This window comes from Theropithecus gelada, chromosome 9, assembly GCF_003255815.1.
Source record: "Theropithecus gelada isolate Dixy chromosome 9, Tgel_1.0, whole genome shotgun sequence".
In the NCBI taxonomy this organism is placed as follows: Eukaryota; Metazoa; Chordata; class Mammalia; order Primates; family Cercopithecidae; genus Theropithecus; species Theropithecus gelada.
In genome coordinates this window covers 26,494,381-26,512,116 of record NC_037677.1, presented here as the reverse complement: position 1 = coordinate 26,512,116, position 17,736 = coordinate 26,494,381, and the positions used below count along the sequence as shown (strand labels likewise).

The window sequence follows — 17,736 nt, the reverse complement described above, 5'->3', positions numbered from 1 at the left end:
CACACACACACACACACACACACACGTGTATATATGTATATATAATATATACATTACATATATATGAGTTAAAATGCTTCCAACTTCATTCATAAGGTTTTTCCCTTTGTTGAGAGTAATGAAAAAGAGTGATTCACCTTTGAGCTCTCTCTGCTCACCCCCTTACCAGCACCCAAGTGGTTGTATCTCCACAAGGAACAAGGCAGCAGGGATAGAGGGGCAAGGATGTTCCTACCTGGTGGGGTGGCTTCACCATGGTGCTACAGGGCAGAAGAACTAACTTCTCTTCTTCCCTTGGGCACTGATGTAGCTTCTCTAGAGATTCTGATTACTGGGACCCTCTCTTTTGTAGATGTATCTTGACCTAAGCAGATGCTTCGCTACTCTGAGTGGTCACTTGCTACTCCTTCCTTAGGTTCTATGAATCTGGAGTTCACCTCTTTCTTCTCCCTGCTGTTAGGGGTCCTTTGTTCTTCCAGATCACTCTACTGGACAGGACCCAAAATCACCCCACACTGGTTTCACCTCTCTCTCTCTCAGGGCCACATATGGTTTACGGGAAACAATTACACATCCTTTACCCCAATAACTCTGGAAGTGCAGACTGATCCCAATCAAGTCATTCTATCTTCTCATCACAGCCCCCTTTTGCTTCCTCAAGCATGAGTCAAGCACCAGTCCTTTGTGTCTTCTAAGGACAGCAAATACATCCAAGCTCCATTGAAGCCTGCCTTCCTAGCTTTGAGTTGAGGAGGATTGCTTCTGCTGCCCTTCTCCCATAAGAACCATGGCAATAGTTCTTTCTAGAGTCAGCTTCAGCAGTTTTTTCTCTTCAGTCCCTGACCTTATTTATTGTCCTTGATCTGATTCAAAAGCTGAGAGACATTCATCTAATGTGAAACATGCCCCTTGCAAAATCTGCAAATGGTTTCTAACTCACAGTTAGTTTGGAACTTGATGCCTGGTGTACTGGTATCCTGGGAAGACTTTCATTTTAGTATCCTCATACTGTATAGGAGGTTTTATTTTACAGGTGAGAATATCAAGACTTTGAGAAGTCAAGTGACAGCGTTTGGGTGGGGTCCCAGATGAAAAAAAATCAGAAAGACAAACTCTAAAATCACAGTAAAAGCTTTGAACAAGCCAGGCATGATGGCTTATGTCTGTAATCCCAGCACTTTGGGAGGCCAAGGAGGAAGGGCCACTTGAGGCCAGCAGTTAAGACCCACCTAACAATATAGTAAGACCTCATCTCTACAAAAAATTTAAAAATTAGTCAGGCATGGTGGTGTGTAGCCTGTAGTCTCAGCTACTTGGGAGGCTGAGATGAGAGGATCACTTGAGCCTAGGAGTTTGGGGCTGCTGTGAGCTATGATTGTGTTACTGCACTCCACCCTGGGCAAGAGAGGGAGACCCTGTCTCATAAACAAAAAAACAAAAAACAAAAATGAAACCCACCTCTGAACAAACCTCTGGCTCATCCCTGAGAGATACATACATGGGGCAGACTGCAAATAGCCCAGCTAGAGATAATAGAACAAAACCAATATTTGGCCTGAAAAAAATAAAAAAAATAAAAAAAGACATAATTTTCTGTTTTAATCCAAACAGGTTAATTGTGTGGGGGAAAAACAAACAAACAAACAAACAAACAAAAAAAACCACCACCACCAACAAAAAACCCTCAGCATTCTTTAGGGGAATGTATCAGAACCCAGAAGATAACATCCACACAGTCTACAATATAATCCAAATTACTTGGATTGTATACAAAAACAGGAAAATGTGATTCAGTCTCAAGAAAAAAGATGATTGAAACCAATTCCAATATTACCAAAATGTCAGAATTGCCAAAGATGTTAAAGCAGTTATTATAACTATACATGAAGAAGTAAAGAAAAATATGCTGTAATAAATGAAAAAAGGAAATACCACCAAACAGAAAATTTTGAAAAAGAAAACAAATTCCTGAGTTGAAAAATATAACATCCAAAATTAAAACTTCACTGAAAGTACTTAATAGAAGAACAAAGATGGCAGAAAAAAACTGTGAACTTGAAGATGTATCAAATAAAAAACATAAAGCCGAAAGATTTTTAAAATTTTACAAAATGGACAGAGTTTAGGGACTCGTGAGTTAATAACGAGAAGTCTAACATACAAGTAATTGGAATTGCAGAAGGAGAGGATAGAAAAAGTGGGGTACAACAAATATTTGAAGATATATTTAGTGGCTCCAAATCTCCCAAATTTGGTGAAATATGCAGATTATAGATGCTTAATTTATTTATCCAAGCAGGATAAATACATCAAAACCACACTTAGGTACATAATAATCAAGCTGTTGAAAACCAAAGATTAAAAGAAAATGCTGAAAGCAGACAGAAAAGAAATAGCTACATACAGGGGAATAACATTTGGAATGACTAATAATGGTTATTTTCTTAGACATTATTAAAGCCTGCAGAGCAATTGTAAAGTGAGAAAACAAAACAAAACACAACTTGTCAACCCGGAATTCTATATTCAATGTAAAAACATTTTAAATAAAGAAAACAGAATTCATTGCCAAAACACCTACAGTAGGAGAATAGCTAAATAAAGTTTTTTGGGCTAAAGAGAAATAATTCGGGCTGGAAAGCTAGATCTTCAGGAAAGAATCAAGAGCAAAGGAAGATAAACATCTAGGTATATATAAAATACTAGCTTTCCTCTTATTAGCTTAAAATTTATAGCACTGTTATGAGTTTATAATGTATGTATAATAGATGCAATACATATGATACTCAGCATAAAAGATGGGAGGGTGGTAAACAGTTAGAAGGTTATTGTGTTTTACATGAAGTTGTGCAATATTAATGCTAAGTACACTATAATCCTTGCTGAACAAAGGATCAAAAGATCTTTAGAAATAATGAAAATTAAATGCAGAAAGAAGTACTGAGATATGGGAAAGAATGATGAGCAAATAAATTGGTAAATGTGAGTAAATCTAAACAAGCATTAATTGTATAAAACAATATGAAGAGTTAACTGCAAAAATATTAGGAGAAAACAACTGAAATACTTGATAATAATAATATAAAAGACAGAAGGACACGATTAGAGATAAAGGTTCTACATTTCTTGTACTGTATGGTAGAAATTACAAATTCTAGTCAACTGTTGAATGTTCAAATTTGAGATTAATCATTAAAAGTATAAAGATAAAATAGTTAATTACTAGTAGAGAAGAGAATAGAAACTAAAGAAAAGTTAATACAATCACTGGAGAGTAGGGAAGGAGAAAAAAGAGGTATTGAAAAAATAAGATAAAGAGAAATTTAAAAACAAGTTGGCAGAAAAATAATTTATCAGTAGTCAAAATTAATACTAATAGAATAAATTAGCTATTAAAAGAGATTATTAGATTGGATTTTTCAAAACCATATACAATTTATAAGAGAGAATCTAAGATACAACACAGAAATAATGTCAGTGTAGAAAAGAGAAAGATTTGCCAGGTAAATACTAGCCTAGAGAATGTTGATACAGATAAATTAACATTGAACAAAAAGGACAATATGGCAAAAGTCTTCATATAGAAAAAATATATGAATCCAATAATTAATACAGATTTTAAAAAAAATTTCCTGGCCAGGCATGTTGGCTCACAACTGTAATCCCAGCACTCTGGGAGGCTAAGGTGGGCAGATCATGAGGTCAGGAGTTTGAGACCAGCCTGGCCAACATGGTGAAACCCTATCTCTACTAAAAATACAAAAATTAGCCAGGCAAGGTGGCGTGCACCTGTAATCCCAGCTACTCGGGAGGCTGAGACAGGAGAATTGCTTGAACCTGGGAGGTGGAGGTTGCAGTGAGCCGAGATCGCACCACTGCGCTCCAGCCTGGGTGACAGGGCAAGACTCCAACTCAGGGAAAAAACAAAACAAAACAAAAAAATTCCCGTATTTGTGGCACAATGACAAAGACTGACCTCAGACAAAGCCTCAACACAAATTGCAACAAACACCAAATAATTTGTTTCAAAAGGACTGTGTTCTCCAACAAAGCACTGAAGTATCAGCTATATAAAAATATTCTAAAAAGCATCTTTGCAAATTTAATAACTTTCTTATTATACAGTTTACATGAACAAATTAAAAGAATAAATGAAAAATTTGAGTATTTAAGTTTAAATACTAATAAAAATACTGTATTTCAAAGTTTGTAGAAGCTAAAAATGTAGTTAGTGGGAAATTTGCAGTTTTAACTGCCTACAAAAGAGAAGAAGAAAGCCTCAAAATCTATGATCTATAGGCATTGGTAGCTGTCAGCCCAATATCTGGTATCATGGTTCTTCTTTACTGATGGAACCACGACATTGTCAAGGGCAGCAATTTGCAAAGCTAAAATACTTGTCCAAAGCTCCTTGTAATTCAAGGGGTCATGCGATACACTTACGGCCAAAGAAACATATGGCAAGGCTTTCTATGGAAAGTTCTTGCTTTCCTAAGATAGCTACTACCACACCTCCCTAATTCTCCCATATTCTCCTTCCATGGAGGCTGGAAGGGGAGCAGCCATCTTGCTACTGAATCAGAACTAGGGCAACAAAAGCCAGGCACTAATCGTGGAGATGTGAGAAGATAAAATGAATCTACATCACACAGATTGGAGAGCTACTGCACTAACTCTGGATTCTCTCACTCTACACCTCTTGCAGCCAATGTAGTTGTTTTTTCTAAACACGGAGCTATATGCTATCCTAATTGATACCCAGCTCCAACTCAAGAAATTAAAAAAAAAGAAAAACAAGCCAGGCATGGTGGCTCACACCTGTAATCCTAGCTCTTTGAGAAGCTGAGGCAGGAGGATCGCTTAAGCTTAGAAATTTGAGGCCAGCCTGGGCAACATAGTGATACCCCATCTCTACAAAAAATTTTAAAAATTAGCCAGGTGTGGTGTCATGTGCCTGTAGTTCCAGCTACTCAAGTGGCTGAGGCAGGAGGATCACTTGAGCCCAGGAGGTCAAGGCTGCAGTGAGCCGTGATTCTGCCACTACACTCCAGCCTGGGCAACAAGGTGGACCCTATCTTATAAAACAAACAGAAAAAAAAAAAAAATTAAGAAAAGAAAGAGTAAACAGAAAGAAAGAAAGAATAATAAATATAAGAAAATAAATTTATGAACTAGAAAATAAAGATACAATAAAGAGGATTAATACACACTAAAATTGGGGGTCTGAAAAAAAACCTAATGAAATAGACAATTCTGCCAAAAGTCACTAACAAAAAAAGAGAGGAGATATGCAGACAATACCAGACAATATTAAACATTTAAAAAGGAATACAACTACAAATATAATACTGAAAAATAATAAGACAATAAACATTATACCCAAAATTTGAAGATTTAACAGAAATAAATACTTTTACAGAAAAACATAACATCAAAACTGACCCAGAATATTTAATAAAATGGGAATACATACATAACAAAATAACAATAGCTATAAAAATAAGCAGTTTTACATGCAAGTTCTAACAAACATTGAAGAAATAGATATTCCCAATCTTATGTGAAGTATTCCAGAGACTAGACTAGGGAACACTTCTCATCTTATGAGGATACTGTGACCTTGGTACCAAGACTGAACAACAATAGTATAAGAAAAGAGTATTATAGGGTAAAGTCAGGAAGACCACGAACCCACCAGCAGGAACCAACTCCAGACACACTGGGAAGAAAAGGGAAGACCCTATCTCTACCAAAAATTTAAAAATTAGTTGGGCAAGGTGGTGCACTCCTGAAATCCCAGCTACTCAGCAGGCTGAGGTGGGAGGATTGCTTGATCCCAGGAGTTCAAGGTCACAGTGAGTTATGATTATCACTGCACTCCAGCTTGGGCAACAGAACAAGACCCTGTCTCAAAAAAAAAAAAAAAAAAAGAGAGAGAGAGAGAGAGAGAAAAGAAAAGAAAAAATTATAGGGCAATCTCACTTCAAACAGATGAAAATAAATCCTCAATAAAATAATAGCAAATAATGTAGAAATGCAAAAAAGAAATATTATGATCCAATGATCCAGTTGGGTTTATTTCAGGAGGTAAAGGATGGTTTACTATTCAAAAACCAAATTTTACCACATCATCAGATAAAGGAGAAAAGCCATGAAAAGTATTCAAACCCAGTCATACATGATTTTTAAAAATGTATTTGATTAATTAGAAATAGAAGAAGACATCCTTAATCTAACATTTGTATCAAATTTTGGTTCAGCTATAACAAAAAATCCAAATAGCCAGGTTTGGTGGCTCATGCCTGTATTCCCAACACTTTGGGAGGCCAAGGCAGGACGATCACTTGAGGCCAGGGATTTAGGACCAGTCTGGGCAACATATTGAGACCCTGTCTCTACAAAAAAGTAGAAAAAATATTAGCCAGCTGTGGTGGCACACACCTGTAGTCCCAGCTACTCAGCAGGCTGAGGTGGGAGGATCACTTGAGCCCAGGAAGTCAAGGCTGTTGTCACCTATGATCCTGCCACTGTACTCCAGTCTACGTGACAGAGTGAGACCCTGTCTAAAAAATAAATAAATAAATAAATAAATAAATAAATAAATAAATAAATAAAATCTAAGTAACATAAGCATAAATGAGAAATAAGTTAATTTCTCGCCCTAGAAATCTACCTAAGCAATCAATGGGTGAAATGATCTAAGATTCTTCCGTTTTATTACTCTGCTGTATACCGTTTCAACCTCATGGTCCAAACAGTAGGATTCATGCTCTAGCAGAAGAAGTAAGAAAAGGAAAACAGGAAAAAAGGAAGCAAAACCAGGAAGGGAAGGGGAGGGAAACTGGGAAGGGAAGGGGAGGGAAACCAGCAAGGGAGGGAAGGGGAAGGAAACCAGGAAGAAAGGGGAGGGGAGGGAAGCCGGGAAAAGAAGGGAGGGGAGAGAAACAGGGAAAGGAGGGGAGGAGAGAAAAAGGGAGGGGACTGGAAGGGGCACCAGGACAGGAAGTGAAGGGAACCGAGACAGGAACCGGAAGGAAAGGGAAGGGAACCAAGAAGGGAACCAGGATGGGAACTGGTGACAGGTGAGGCCAGTTGGACTTCCTGGATCCAGTGGGGACTTGGGGAGCTTTCCTGTCTTACAAGAGGATTGTAAAACGTACCAATCAGCACTCCGTAAAACGCACCAAACAGCGCTCTGTAAAACACACAAATCAGCGGGATTCTAAAAGTAGCCAATCACCGGGAGGATTGAAAAAAGGGCACTTTGATAGGACAGAAATGGAACACATGGGAGGGTACAATAAGGGAATAAAAGCTGGCAGTGGCCCATGCCCTCCCACCCCCTCTTCCACAGGATGGAAGCTTTGTCCTTTTGCTCTTCACAATAAACCTTGCTACTGCTCACTCTTTGGGTCCGTGCCATCTTTAAGAGCTGTAACACTCACCACAAAAGTCTGTGGCTTCATTCTTGAAGTCAGGAAGAACACGAACCCACCAGCAGGAACCAACTCCAGACACACCGGGAAGAAAAGGGAAGGGAACTCGGACAGGAACCGGGAAGGGAAGGGAACCAGGATGGGAACCGCGGCAAGAACTGGCAAGGGAAGGAAAGGGAACCAGAACAGGAACCAGGATGGGAACTGGGAAAATAAGAGAACTGGGAAGGAAAGCGAACCGGGAAGGGAAAATAGGAAGGGAGGGGAAGGGAAACTGGGAGAAGAAAGGGAGGGAAACTGGGAAGAAAGAGAAGGACAGGGAAACTGGGAAGGGGAGGGAAACTGGGAAGGGGAGATAAACTGGGAAGGGAGGGGAGGGGACCAGGACGGGAACTGGGAAGGGAATAAGGAAGGGAAGGGATGGGAACCAACTGGAAAGGGAACCGGGAAGCGAAGCGGGACGGGAACCAGGAAGGGAAGGGAATTAGGAAGGCAAGGGAACCAGGAAGGGAAAGGAACCAGGACGGAACTGGAAAGGGAACCAGGAAGAGAAGGGAAGTGGGACAGGAACCAGTTAGGGAAAGAACTAGACGGGAACCGGAAACGGAACTGGGACTGGAACAGGGAAGGGAATCTGGACGGGAACTGGGATGGGAACAGGGAAGGAAAGGGAACTGCGATGGGAACCGGGAAGGGAAGGTAAACGGGAAGGGAAGAGAAACTGGGAAGGGAGGGAAACCAAGAAGGGAGAGGAGAGGGAGGGAAAAGGTGAGACGCCACAAAGGGTAAGGGGAGTAGGGGAGGGGACTTGAAAGGGAACCCGGACGGGAACCTGGACGAGAACCGGGAACGGAGGGGATCGGGAAGGTAAGGGAACCGGGACGGAAAACGGGAGGGGACCCGGAAATGGAACGGGGAAGGGAAGGGAAAGGGACAGAACCAGAAGGGATGGGAACCGACGGGAACCCGGACGGGAACTGGGAAAAGAAGGGAAGGGACTGGGACGGGAACTGGGATGGGACTGGAAAGAGAAGGGAACCAGGACAGGAAATAGAGACAGGAACCGGGAAGGGAAGAGAAGGGAACTGGGACGGTAATAAAGGAAGGGAAAACCGGTACGGGAACCGGGAAGAGAAAGGAAGGGAACCGGGATGGAACGGAGAAAGGAAGGGAATCGGGGCGGGAACCGGGGAGTGAAGGGAACCGGGATGGGAAGGGGAGGAAAACCGGGAAGGGAAGGGGAGGGAAACCAGGATGGGAGAGAAGGGGAGGGAAACCGGTATGTGAGAGAAGGGGAAGGAAACCGGGAAGGGAGGGAAGAAGAGGGAAACCGGGAAGCGAGGGGAGGGGACCGGGAAGGAAACTGGAACTGGAACCAGTACGGGCACCGGGAAGGGGAAGGAAACCAGGAAGGAAGTGGAGGGGAGGAGAGACTGGGACGGGAGCCAGGACGGGAAGGGGAAGGGGAGGGAACCGGGCGGGAACCAGGAAGGGAGGGGAAGGGAACCAGGACTGGAACCGGAAAGGGAAGGGAAGGGAACCAGGAAAGGAAGGGAAGGGAAGCGGGATGGGAACCGGGATGGAAACCAGGAAGGTAAAGGAAGGGAACCGGGATGGGGAGGGGAGGGGAACCGGGAAGGAAACGGGAAGGGAAAGGAAGGGAACCGGGATGGAGAGGGGACGGGGTTGGGGGGTAGGTAGAGGAACCAGGCGGGAAGAAGGGGAGGGGAAGGGAAAAGGGAAAGTGAAAGGAAAGGGAAGTGAAAAGGGAAAGGGAAGGAAGGGAAGGGGAATGGGAAGGAGCAGGGAGGGAAAGAAGAGTGAGGGGAGAAGTGACAGAGGGCGTATGTGAACTGTGTCTCAAAGAAGGTTCCCCGGAGCTGCCATAGACCATTTCCATCTGAATCCTACTGACCATAACATGGTCATTTGGACACACTTAGTTACAAGAGTAAAATAAAATGTTTCTGAAAGTATAAAAGAAGACAATAAATTGGAAAATATGTAGGAAAGAGACATTCTCAAAAGTTAGTAGCAGGAGTGTAAATTGGTACAATCTCTATGCAGGGCACTTTGGCAATATCCTTCAAAATGACTAATGCATACATCCTCTGACTCAGAAATTCCACTTTTAAGAATTTACATCACAGATTTACTGGCATATGAGTATGTGCAGGAGTATTCATCACAGTAAAATATTAGAAATGACCAAAATGTCCATCAATATGGAAAGCTAAATATATGATGCACATTTTGTGATGTAATGTACTTGTGAAATAAATGAGGAAGCTCTATGTGTCAATATGGAACGACTTCCAAGTGTAAAAACAAAATCAAGGTAGACAAGAGTATTTATAGTGTTATGCTACCTCATGTGACAGCTTTATTGATTAGGGTTTTTAATAATAACTCTTCATCTCCAACGTACATGCAATACTATGTTCCTTTACAATCAAAAAAGATCCAGGCCAGGCACGATGGCTCACGCCTGTAATCTCAGTATTTTGGGAGACTGAGGTGGGTGGATTGCTTGAACCCAGTAGTTCCATACTAGCCTGAAAAACATGGCAAAATCCCATCTCTACAAAACATACAAAAAATTAGGTGGGCATGGTGGCACACACTTGTAGTCCCAGATACTTGTGAGGCTGAAGTGGGAAGATCACCTGAATCCTGGAGGTGGAGGCTACAGTGAGCTATGATCACACCCCTGTACTCCAGCCTAGGTGACAGAGTAAGACACTGTCTCAAAAAAAAAAAAAAAAAAAAATTCAAAGAAAATTTAACAAAATGTCAAAATTTGGCAAAGTTGAGATGGTGGGTTACACAGTTATCCATTATATATGCAAAAATGTTTGATAATTTTTTAAAGTATCAAAAATAGAAATGTTCACAGATGTCAAAAGAATTTCCAACCAGAGTAACAAAATACTTTACTAAACAAATTAACATACGTGTAAGTATGACATAAATATAAGTAGTAGCTTATATTAATTTGTTGAAGCACAACTATCATTCAGCTGTTTGTCAAAGATGCTAACATTTTAAAAATTTTAGTTCACTTTTGTCTATGAAAGAAACATGAAGGCAATTAATGCCAAAAATTTTCTCAGAAGTTTCAAAACAAATTCAGATTTACCTGTGCTAACTTTTGCGTGGATGAACTCAATTCTTTTACTGACAGTATTTCACTGGAATCGGTTTGAGTGGCATGGTCTGTGCTGAAAAAGCCAATCTTTAAATCATCTGAAATGTTGAGTCTGAAAACAAAGGAAATGAAATGTGCTTTATGTCATATATATTTTCTTAGAAATAGATGTTAGTGTGTATTTTTTTGTGTAAATCATATCATATTTTAAGTATTCTAAGAGGTTGGTGAGGTGAGGAAGCCTCTGAATTAGCTCTTGTGATCTGGAGCTAATGAGGATAATGAGATTATCAAATTCCCTGGACTGAGGCATATTGCTCTATGAATACTCAACTGATTTCCACTTTTCTGAGATGATCAATTTAAATATCTGCTTTTAATATCTTCCATACTGTTACTGCCTGTGCTACTGCTGGAAATCATCCTAGGTTATGCATGGGCCTATTCAGCAGAAATCCTTTAAGATAGTGGTTCTCAAAGTATGGGCTGAGGATCTCTGGGGTTCTGGGATACTCTTTTAGAAAATCTATGAGATCAAATTAATTTTATAATAGTATTAAGATTTTATTTGTCTTTTTTACTATCATTATGTCACAAATGGTCAATGGAGTTTTCCAGAGGCTACAGATTATACAGAAGCAGCTCTCTTCCATTAAGCCAGGCATGGAAAAGCTTTGCAAAATGTGAAACAGTGATATTCTTCTCATGAAAGTTTTTGTTTTAGAACAATACAGTTAGTTTTTCTTTAAAATATGCTGTTTCCAGCTACTTGAGAGGCTGATGCAGGAGGATTGCTTGAGCCCAGGAGGTTGAGGCTGCAGTAAGCTATGAATGCACCACACTGCAGCCTGGGCAACAGAAAGAGAACCTGTTTCAGAAAAATAAAATAAATAAAACCTGGTATTTATATTAACACATACCTGGTTTATCCTTATTTTAAATGAATCAATTTAAATATATTTTAATTTTCTTCTTTTAAATTTCTCATCTGGCAACTACCAATAGACAGGACCAACATAAACTACGTCTCTTTGAGGGTGCCAATTTTTTAAGACTATAGAGAGGTCTTGAAACCAACAAGTTTGAGAATTGCTTATTTAAGATGATCACACCGCCTTCCTATATTTGATTTTCAAACATTATTCCTGAAAAATGTGAATAGGCCAGGAGCAAGTGTTTGTAAATTCTTTCTACAGATTTCTAAGGACAGGCATCTCAAACAGCATTAAGAAGGCAATTTTCTGGATGCACTCTGTCAATTTGATCAAACTTACCACAACTGTTTCTAAAATGTCAGCTAAACTAAGAGAACCACAAAAGCCCAAGTAGAATTATCAGACTTCTCAGCGTAGGTGCCAAAGGCAGAATGTCTGTGCTTCTATCCCGCCTCTTCTGCTGACAAGAGCAGACCCCAATGCGGGGCACCCCATGGCAACTCCCCTCTTCTTGTATGCTGGCTGAACCTCAGATTTGTCCCCCACAGAACTCAGATGAAGTTGACCATATTCCCAGTGCCAAGTGTAACTCCAAGCTGGGCTACGCCCATCACAGTTATCCTACCCTCCTTGGCAGTGGATATCCAGGGATGGGTGTAGAACCCAGGTCTGAAGAGGGAGACATTAGGAAAGATTTGTTGGGAGCTAGTAAGAAAGCTTTTTAGACTCCCACAAAGGGAGCACCAGAGGAGAGTTTTCTTCTTTCACTCTGGATATTGCCAAGGGTGGAAGTAATGCCAAGAACTGGCACAGTCACTCGGTGACCACAAGGGGAGCGAGCCAGGGCATAGATGATGAGCTTTCAAAAAAGATGGAAATAGGTTGGGCACGATGGCTCATGCCTATAATCCCAGCACTTCGGGAGGCCAAGGTGGGAGAAGCACTTGAGATCAGAAGTTTGAGATCAGCCTGGCCAATATGGCGAAACCCCGCCTCAACTAAAAATAAAAAATTAGCCGGGTGTGGTAGCACGTGCCTGTAATCCCAGCTACTTGGGAGTCTGAGGGACAAGAATCGCTTGAACCTGGGGGGGCAGACGCTGCAATGAGCCGAGATCGCACCACTGCACTCCAGCCTGGGTGACACAGCAAGATTCTATCTCAAAAAAAAAAAAAAGATGGAAATAAATTTGACTGATGACTTTGCTTGGCCATTGACTCAATTAGCTCTGAAACCTGTCATACCTCCAGTCTTCCTGTAATGTCACAGAGTAAATGCACCAATTGTTGGCAGTTTCTGTCAACTGTAGCTGAAAGCATCCTGACTGGTACTCTAGCTACATGGCATTAGATAAATTACTAAACCTTTCTGTGCCTTAGTTTCCTCTTATGGAAAATGATAGTCCCCACTTCATAGACTTACTGTGAGAATTTAGTGTGTTAATACTTAGAAGTATTTTGAATGATCCTTGATACAACAGTAAGCCCTCAAGAAATGTTACCCGTTATTAGTACTACAGTGGTGGTTGTTTCTACTGTCACTCTGATGTTTTGAAATGTCATAGGTTTTTCATCATATTTGGAAAAAACTATTAAAGCATAGCAATATCAACTAAGAAAGGCCATTTAATGTGAAAAGTCCTTGAAGTAAAATAAATAAATAAAATAAATATCAAAATAAAGATCTTCAATTAATCCCACAAAATTTTAAACTTTCCATACACTAATTACAGTAAACAAATAAAAATATGCTATATATTCTGAGGTAGTGATGAGCACCATTTCTCATTACATACACCCCATGTAACTTACTCATGTGTCACATATCTGCTAGTTAAATGTTCCCCCGAATACATCTGTACCTTAACAATACCCTCAGCCTAGGATTAAGTCTCCCCACAGTTGTACCTATCAAAACTATATGTAACCACTTTCTTTTCTACCTTCTTTTGCCTTCCATTCTCTTCCCTTCTCAGGGTGAAGGAATCAACATGGAGGTCAAGGAGATGGGTCCATAAAAAAAATTGGGAGTAATGCATAGAAGAACAGCAAGCCTGGTGGCTAAGAATGTGGGTCAGTTGGGGGAACAGGGGAAGCAGCACAGAGGTGGCACACAGAGAAGAGGACCACAATAGTGGGAGACCAGATACATTGAATGATTAAGTAAATGTTCTCAAAATGACAGAAGTCAAGTTTTTCAGTTCTAGGAAAGATATTTACAAACATAGGGCAAGAGTAGACTAGAAAGTTCTCTGAGACAAGGGAATGGAATGGGAAGAATTGGTATGAATGCATGCTTTTATAAATATAGATACATAGATACATAAATAGTTGCAAGTGCATATGTGTGCACATATATATGTGAACATATATGTATGTGCATATATTTATACATATCTGTTTCTAGTTCTGTCCAATGAGAGGGCCTAGAAGAATGGCACCCCAGTAGTGATAAGCACATCTAACACTCAGATGTTGGTTTCTTTTCTTTCTTCTCCTTTTTCTTTTCAATATATTTTTTCTTTCTTCTCCTTTTTCTTTTCAATATATTTTTTGAGACAGCGTCTTGCTTTATCACCCAGGCTGGAGTACAGTGGCGTGATCTCAGCTCATTGCAATCTCTGCCTCCTATGTTCAAGTGATTCTTGCGCCTCAGTCTCCGAAGTAGCTGGGATTACAGGTGTGGACCATCACACCTGACTAATTTTGTATTTTTAGTAGAGATGAGGTCTCCCCATTGGCCAGGCTTGTCTCAAACTCCTGGCCTCAGTGATTCACCTGCCTTGGCCTCCCAAAGTGCTGGGATTACAGGTGTGAGGCACCACGCCTGGACCCAGATGTTGGTTTCTAAAAACCATCCTCCACTAAAAGAAATGAAGTCTCCTTGAAAAAATGGTTCATTCCAAGACTGGAATAAAAGTATATAAAATTATATAAAAGCAAAAGTATAAAAAGAGCCTGAAACATTTTGTTTGCCATAAAGTGAAGAAATGCTCAAAAGATGATGGGAAAATGTAAAAATGATGAAGAAACTAGACTGAAGAAACACCCACTGGACATATTTAAGACAATTTAAGCATCAAAATCAATAATGAAAGCATCAGATTATAAGCCATTGAATAAAATAGGAATCCATCAATCCATACTGATATGAATGAACAAATAAATGAGAATGGGAAGCTCTAATAAATGTAGAAAAAAATAGAAAAAAGGCAGAGAATTACCATGTGGCAGTCATCATAAAGGTAACATTAAGATAGGAGTCATCAGGCTGGGTGCAGTGGCTCACACCTGTAACCCCAGCACTTTGGGAGTCTGAGGTGGGTGGGTCACTTGAGCTTAGGAGTTGGAGACCAGCCTGGCCAACATGGCAAGACCTGGTCTCTATAAAAAATACAAAAAATTAGCCAGGTGTGGTGGCACACACCTGTAGTCCCAGCTACTTGGGAGGCTGAGGTGGGAAGATCACCTAAGCCTGGGAGGTTATGGCTGCAGTGAGCTTGGATTGTGTCACTGCACTTCAGCTTGGATGACAGAGTGAGATCCTGCCTCAAAAAATAAAAAAATAAATAAATAAAAATAAAAGAAAGGAGTCATCATTGGTGACCATGTCTGGTTAGTATAAGTTTTAGAAAAAAGGAAATTGTAATACCTAGAAAATAGTAATTTATGACAAAGAAAAGAACGGTAAATTTAAAATAGAGGACCTTGGTAGGCACCAACTCAACAAGGTCAAGGTTAATGAGGGGAAAAATTGAACCATGCCTACTAAAGTTGAAGCCCTGACAACCCAACCCGAGAAGTTCTTTATGACCAGGTGACTGAGGGAAAAAACCTCAAGCCTGATTCACAGATGGGCTCCTCACCAGCTGGTAGTTACCTGCAGTCTCAGAGCCACACTCAGAAGTGACCCTGAAGGACAATCATGAAGGAAAATCCTCACTGAATAAACTAGAAGCAGTATATTTGGTTGTCTATTTTTTCTGGATGAGGGATGGCCAGAATTACATATCAATATTAATTTATGGGCAGCTGCTAAAGAGTTAGCAGGATGGTCAGGAACTTGGAAGGAACAGATTGAGAGATGGATGTCAAGAATGTCTGGGAAGAATTCTGTGAATGAGCCTTTGAAAACGGGCACAGACTGTACAGGTGTTTGTGCGGCATCTGAATGCTCACCCAAGGGAATCCACTGCAGAGAAAGTAGTTAAATAATTAGGCAAAATGACACGCTCTGTGGATATCGGTCAGTTTCCTTTTGCAGTCACCCCTGCTTGCTTGATAGCCCTTGAACAAAATGGCCATGGTGTCAGGGATGGAGTTCAACAACGTGGTTTTCCCCTTACCAAGGCTGGCCTGGCTACCACAGGTGCTGAGTGCCTAACTAGTCAACAGCAGAGATCAATACTGACCTCCCAATATGGCAGCATGAACCAGAGGGAATAGCCAGCCACCTAGCGACAGGTTGATAGCACTGAACCTCTTCCATCATCCTCACTGGAACACACATTTATTTTGGATATGGATTTGCATTCCCTGACTATACCACACTGGCCAGAACCACAAGGCATGACCTTACAGAACACCTTATCCATCATCACGGTGTTCTCACAGGAGCACTTCCCATCAAGGAACTCATTTCACACCAAAAGACAAGCAGCAATGGATTCATGCCCATGGAAATCAGTGATCTTATCATATAACCCATTACCCAGAAGTGGCTGGCCTAAGGTCAAATAGCTTGCTGAAGATTCATTTAAGGCCAGGCACAGTGGTTCATGCCTGCAATCCCAGCACTTTGGGAGGTTGAGGCAGGAAGATCGCTTGAGCCCAGGAGTTCACGACCAGCCTGGGCAACATAGACCCTGTCTCCACAAAAAAAAACAAAAGCAAAATCAGCTGGGCATGGTGGCACACACCTGTACTGCCAGCAATATTTGGGAGAAGCAAATCCATGAAAGAATGTAGTTCTGTCTCACAGGACACAGTATATGCTTTGAAAGTATATGGTGCTATCTCTTCTACAGTCATAGGTCCAAGAATGAAGAGGCACCTCTCACTCTTATGCCTAATAACTCATGCCCAAAATTATAGTTTCCCGTCTCTGCAACTTTAGGATCTGCTGGCTTGGAAATCTTAGTTCACAAGGGAAGAATGTTGTTTCCACCAGAAAATATAACAGAAATTCTATTGAATTAGATGACACTGATGACCGGTCACTTTGTGATCCTTATGCTGCTGAAACAAAGGCAGAAAAGGGGATCACTCTACCAGCTGAAGTGATTGATTCTGAATACCACGGGGCAATTAGGTTGCTGGTGAACAATGGAGTCAAGGAGAATTCTGTCTGGAACCCAAAGGATTCTTTGGGGTGCCTCTTAGTGTTTCCGTGCCCAGTAGTAAAGATTAATGGAAAAAAGGCAGGAAAGAAAAAAAAAAAAAGCAGAACTTTTAGGAAGTCAGGACCTCCAGGAATGAAGATTTGGGTCTCACAACTAGGTAAGGAACTTTGACCTGTCTGTACCTTTCAGCAAGTTTTGCAGCCACTGGGCAAGCCATCCCTGCAGACCAGCAGTTGTCATGCCCTCTGGCAAGTTTCTCTGCCACCATGTCTTCTCCAAAGAGGTATCATCCTAATCTCAGCCTTCGAGGGCGGGTCTTCTAACTCCTTAGTTCCTGCCCTGTTTCCTCTTCCTCAGACCTGGAGGTCATAGCTGCTTTTTGCATTTACTATCACTGTATTGCCTAGAGTCTTCTTTTACCACCTTACTGCCTTTTACTAGTTAAAATTCCTTCTTACTGTTTAAAAAAGTACAGGAAATAGTCCCTGTTCAAGTTAGCGGTGAGGTTTCTGCCTCCTATCTGGACCCCGAGGGCTACATCAATATAGTAAATATAAACAGCCATGGGAACTAACTCTGTTTCTGTATAGTCTACACTGCTGCACATTTAACAGACCTCAGTGATTTACTTTTCCAGGCTAGAAATGCAATCCTTTACCTTACCTAGTGGTAAGTGGCTCCTTTTTACTATTCAGCCACATTTGTCATTAAGCACGAACACGTATGTTTTTCTGTTCCTTCCCATTTTAAGCAAAAGACCTATCATGGGTGGTTTATGGAATGTGAATAGTTTTTATCAATATATTTTTTTCAGGATATGATTTAGAAATTTGAAATTCTGTTTTCAGTTATTTCTGGTGCCATAATATTACAATA

At 40.8% G+C, this 17,736-nt stretch overlaps 1 protein-coding gene across 1 annotated transcript in view; it reads right to left on the bottom strand.

Moving 5' to 3' along the window:
• C9H10orf67 (chromosome 9 C10orf67 homolog) overlaps window positions 1-17,736 on the bottom strand; it is a 50,449-nt gene that overhangs the window by 28,080 nt on the left and 4,633 nt on the right. The window contains 1 exon segment of the mRNA XM_025395514.1: window positions 10,576-10,696. Within this exon segment, the coding sequence (XP_025251299.1) occupies window positions 10,576-10,696 (121 nt within the window).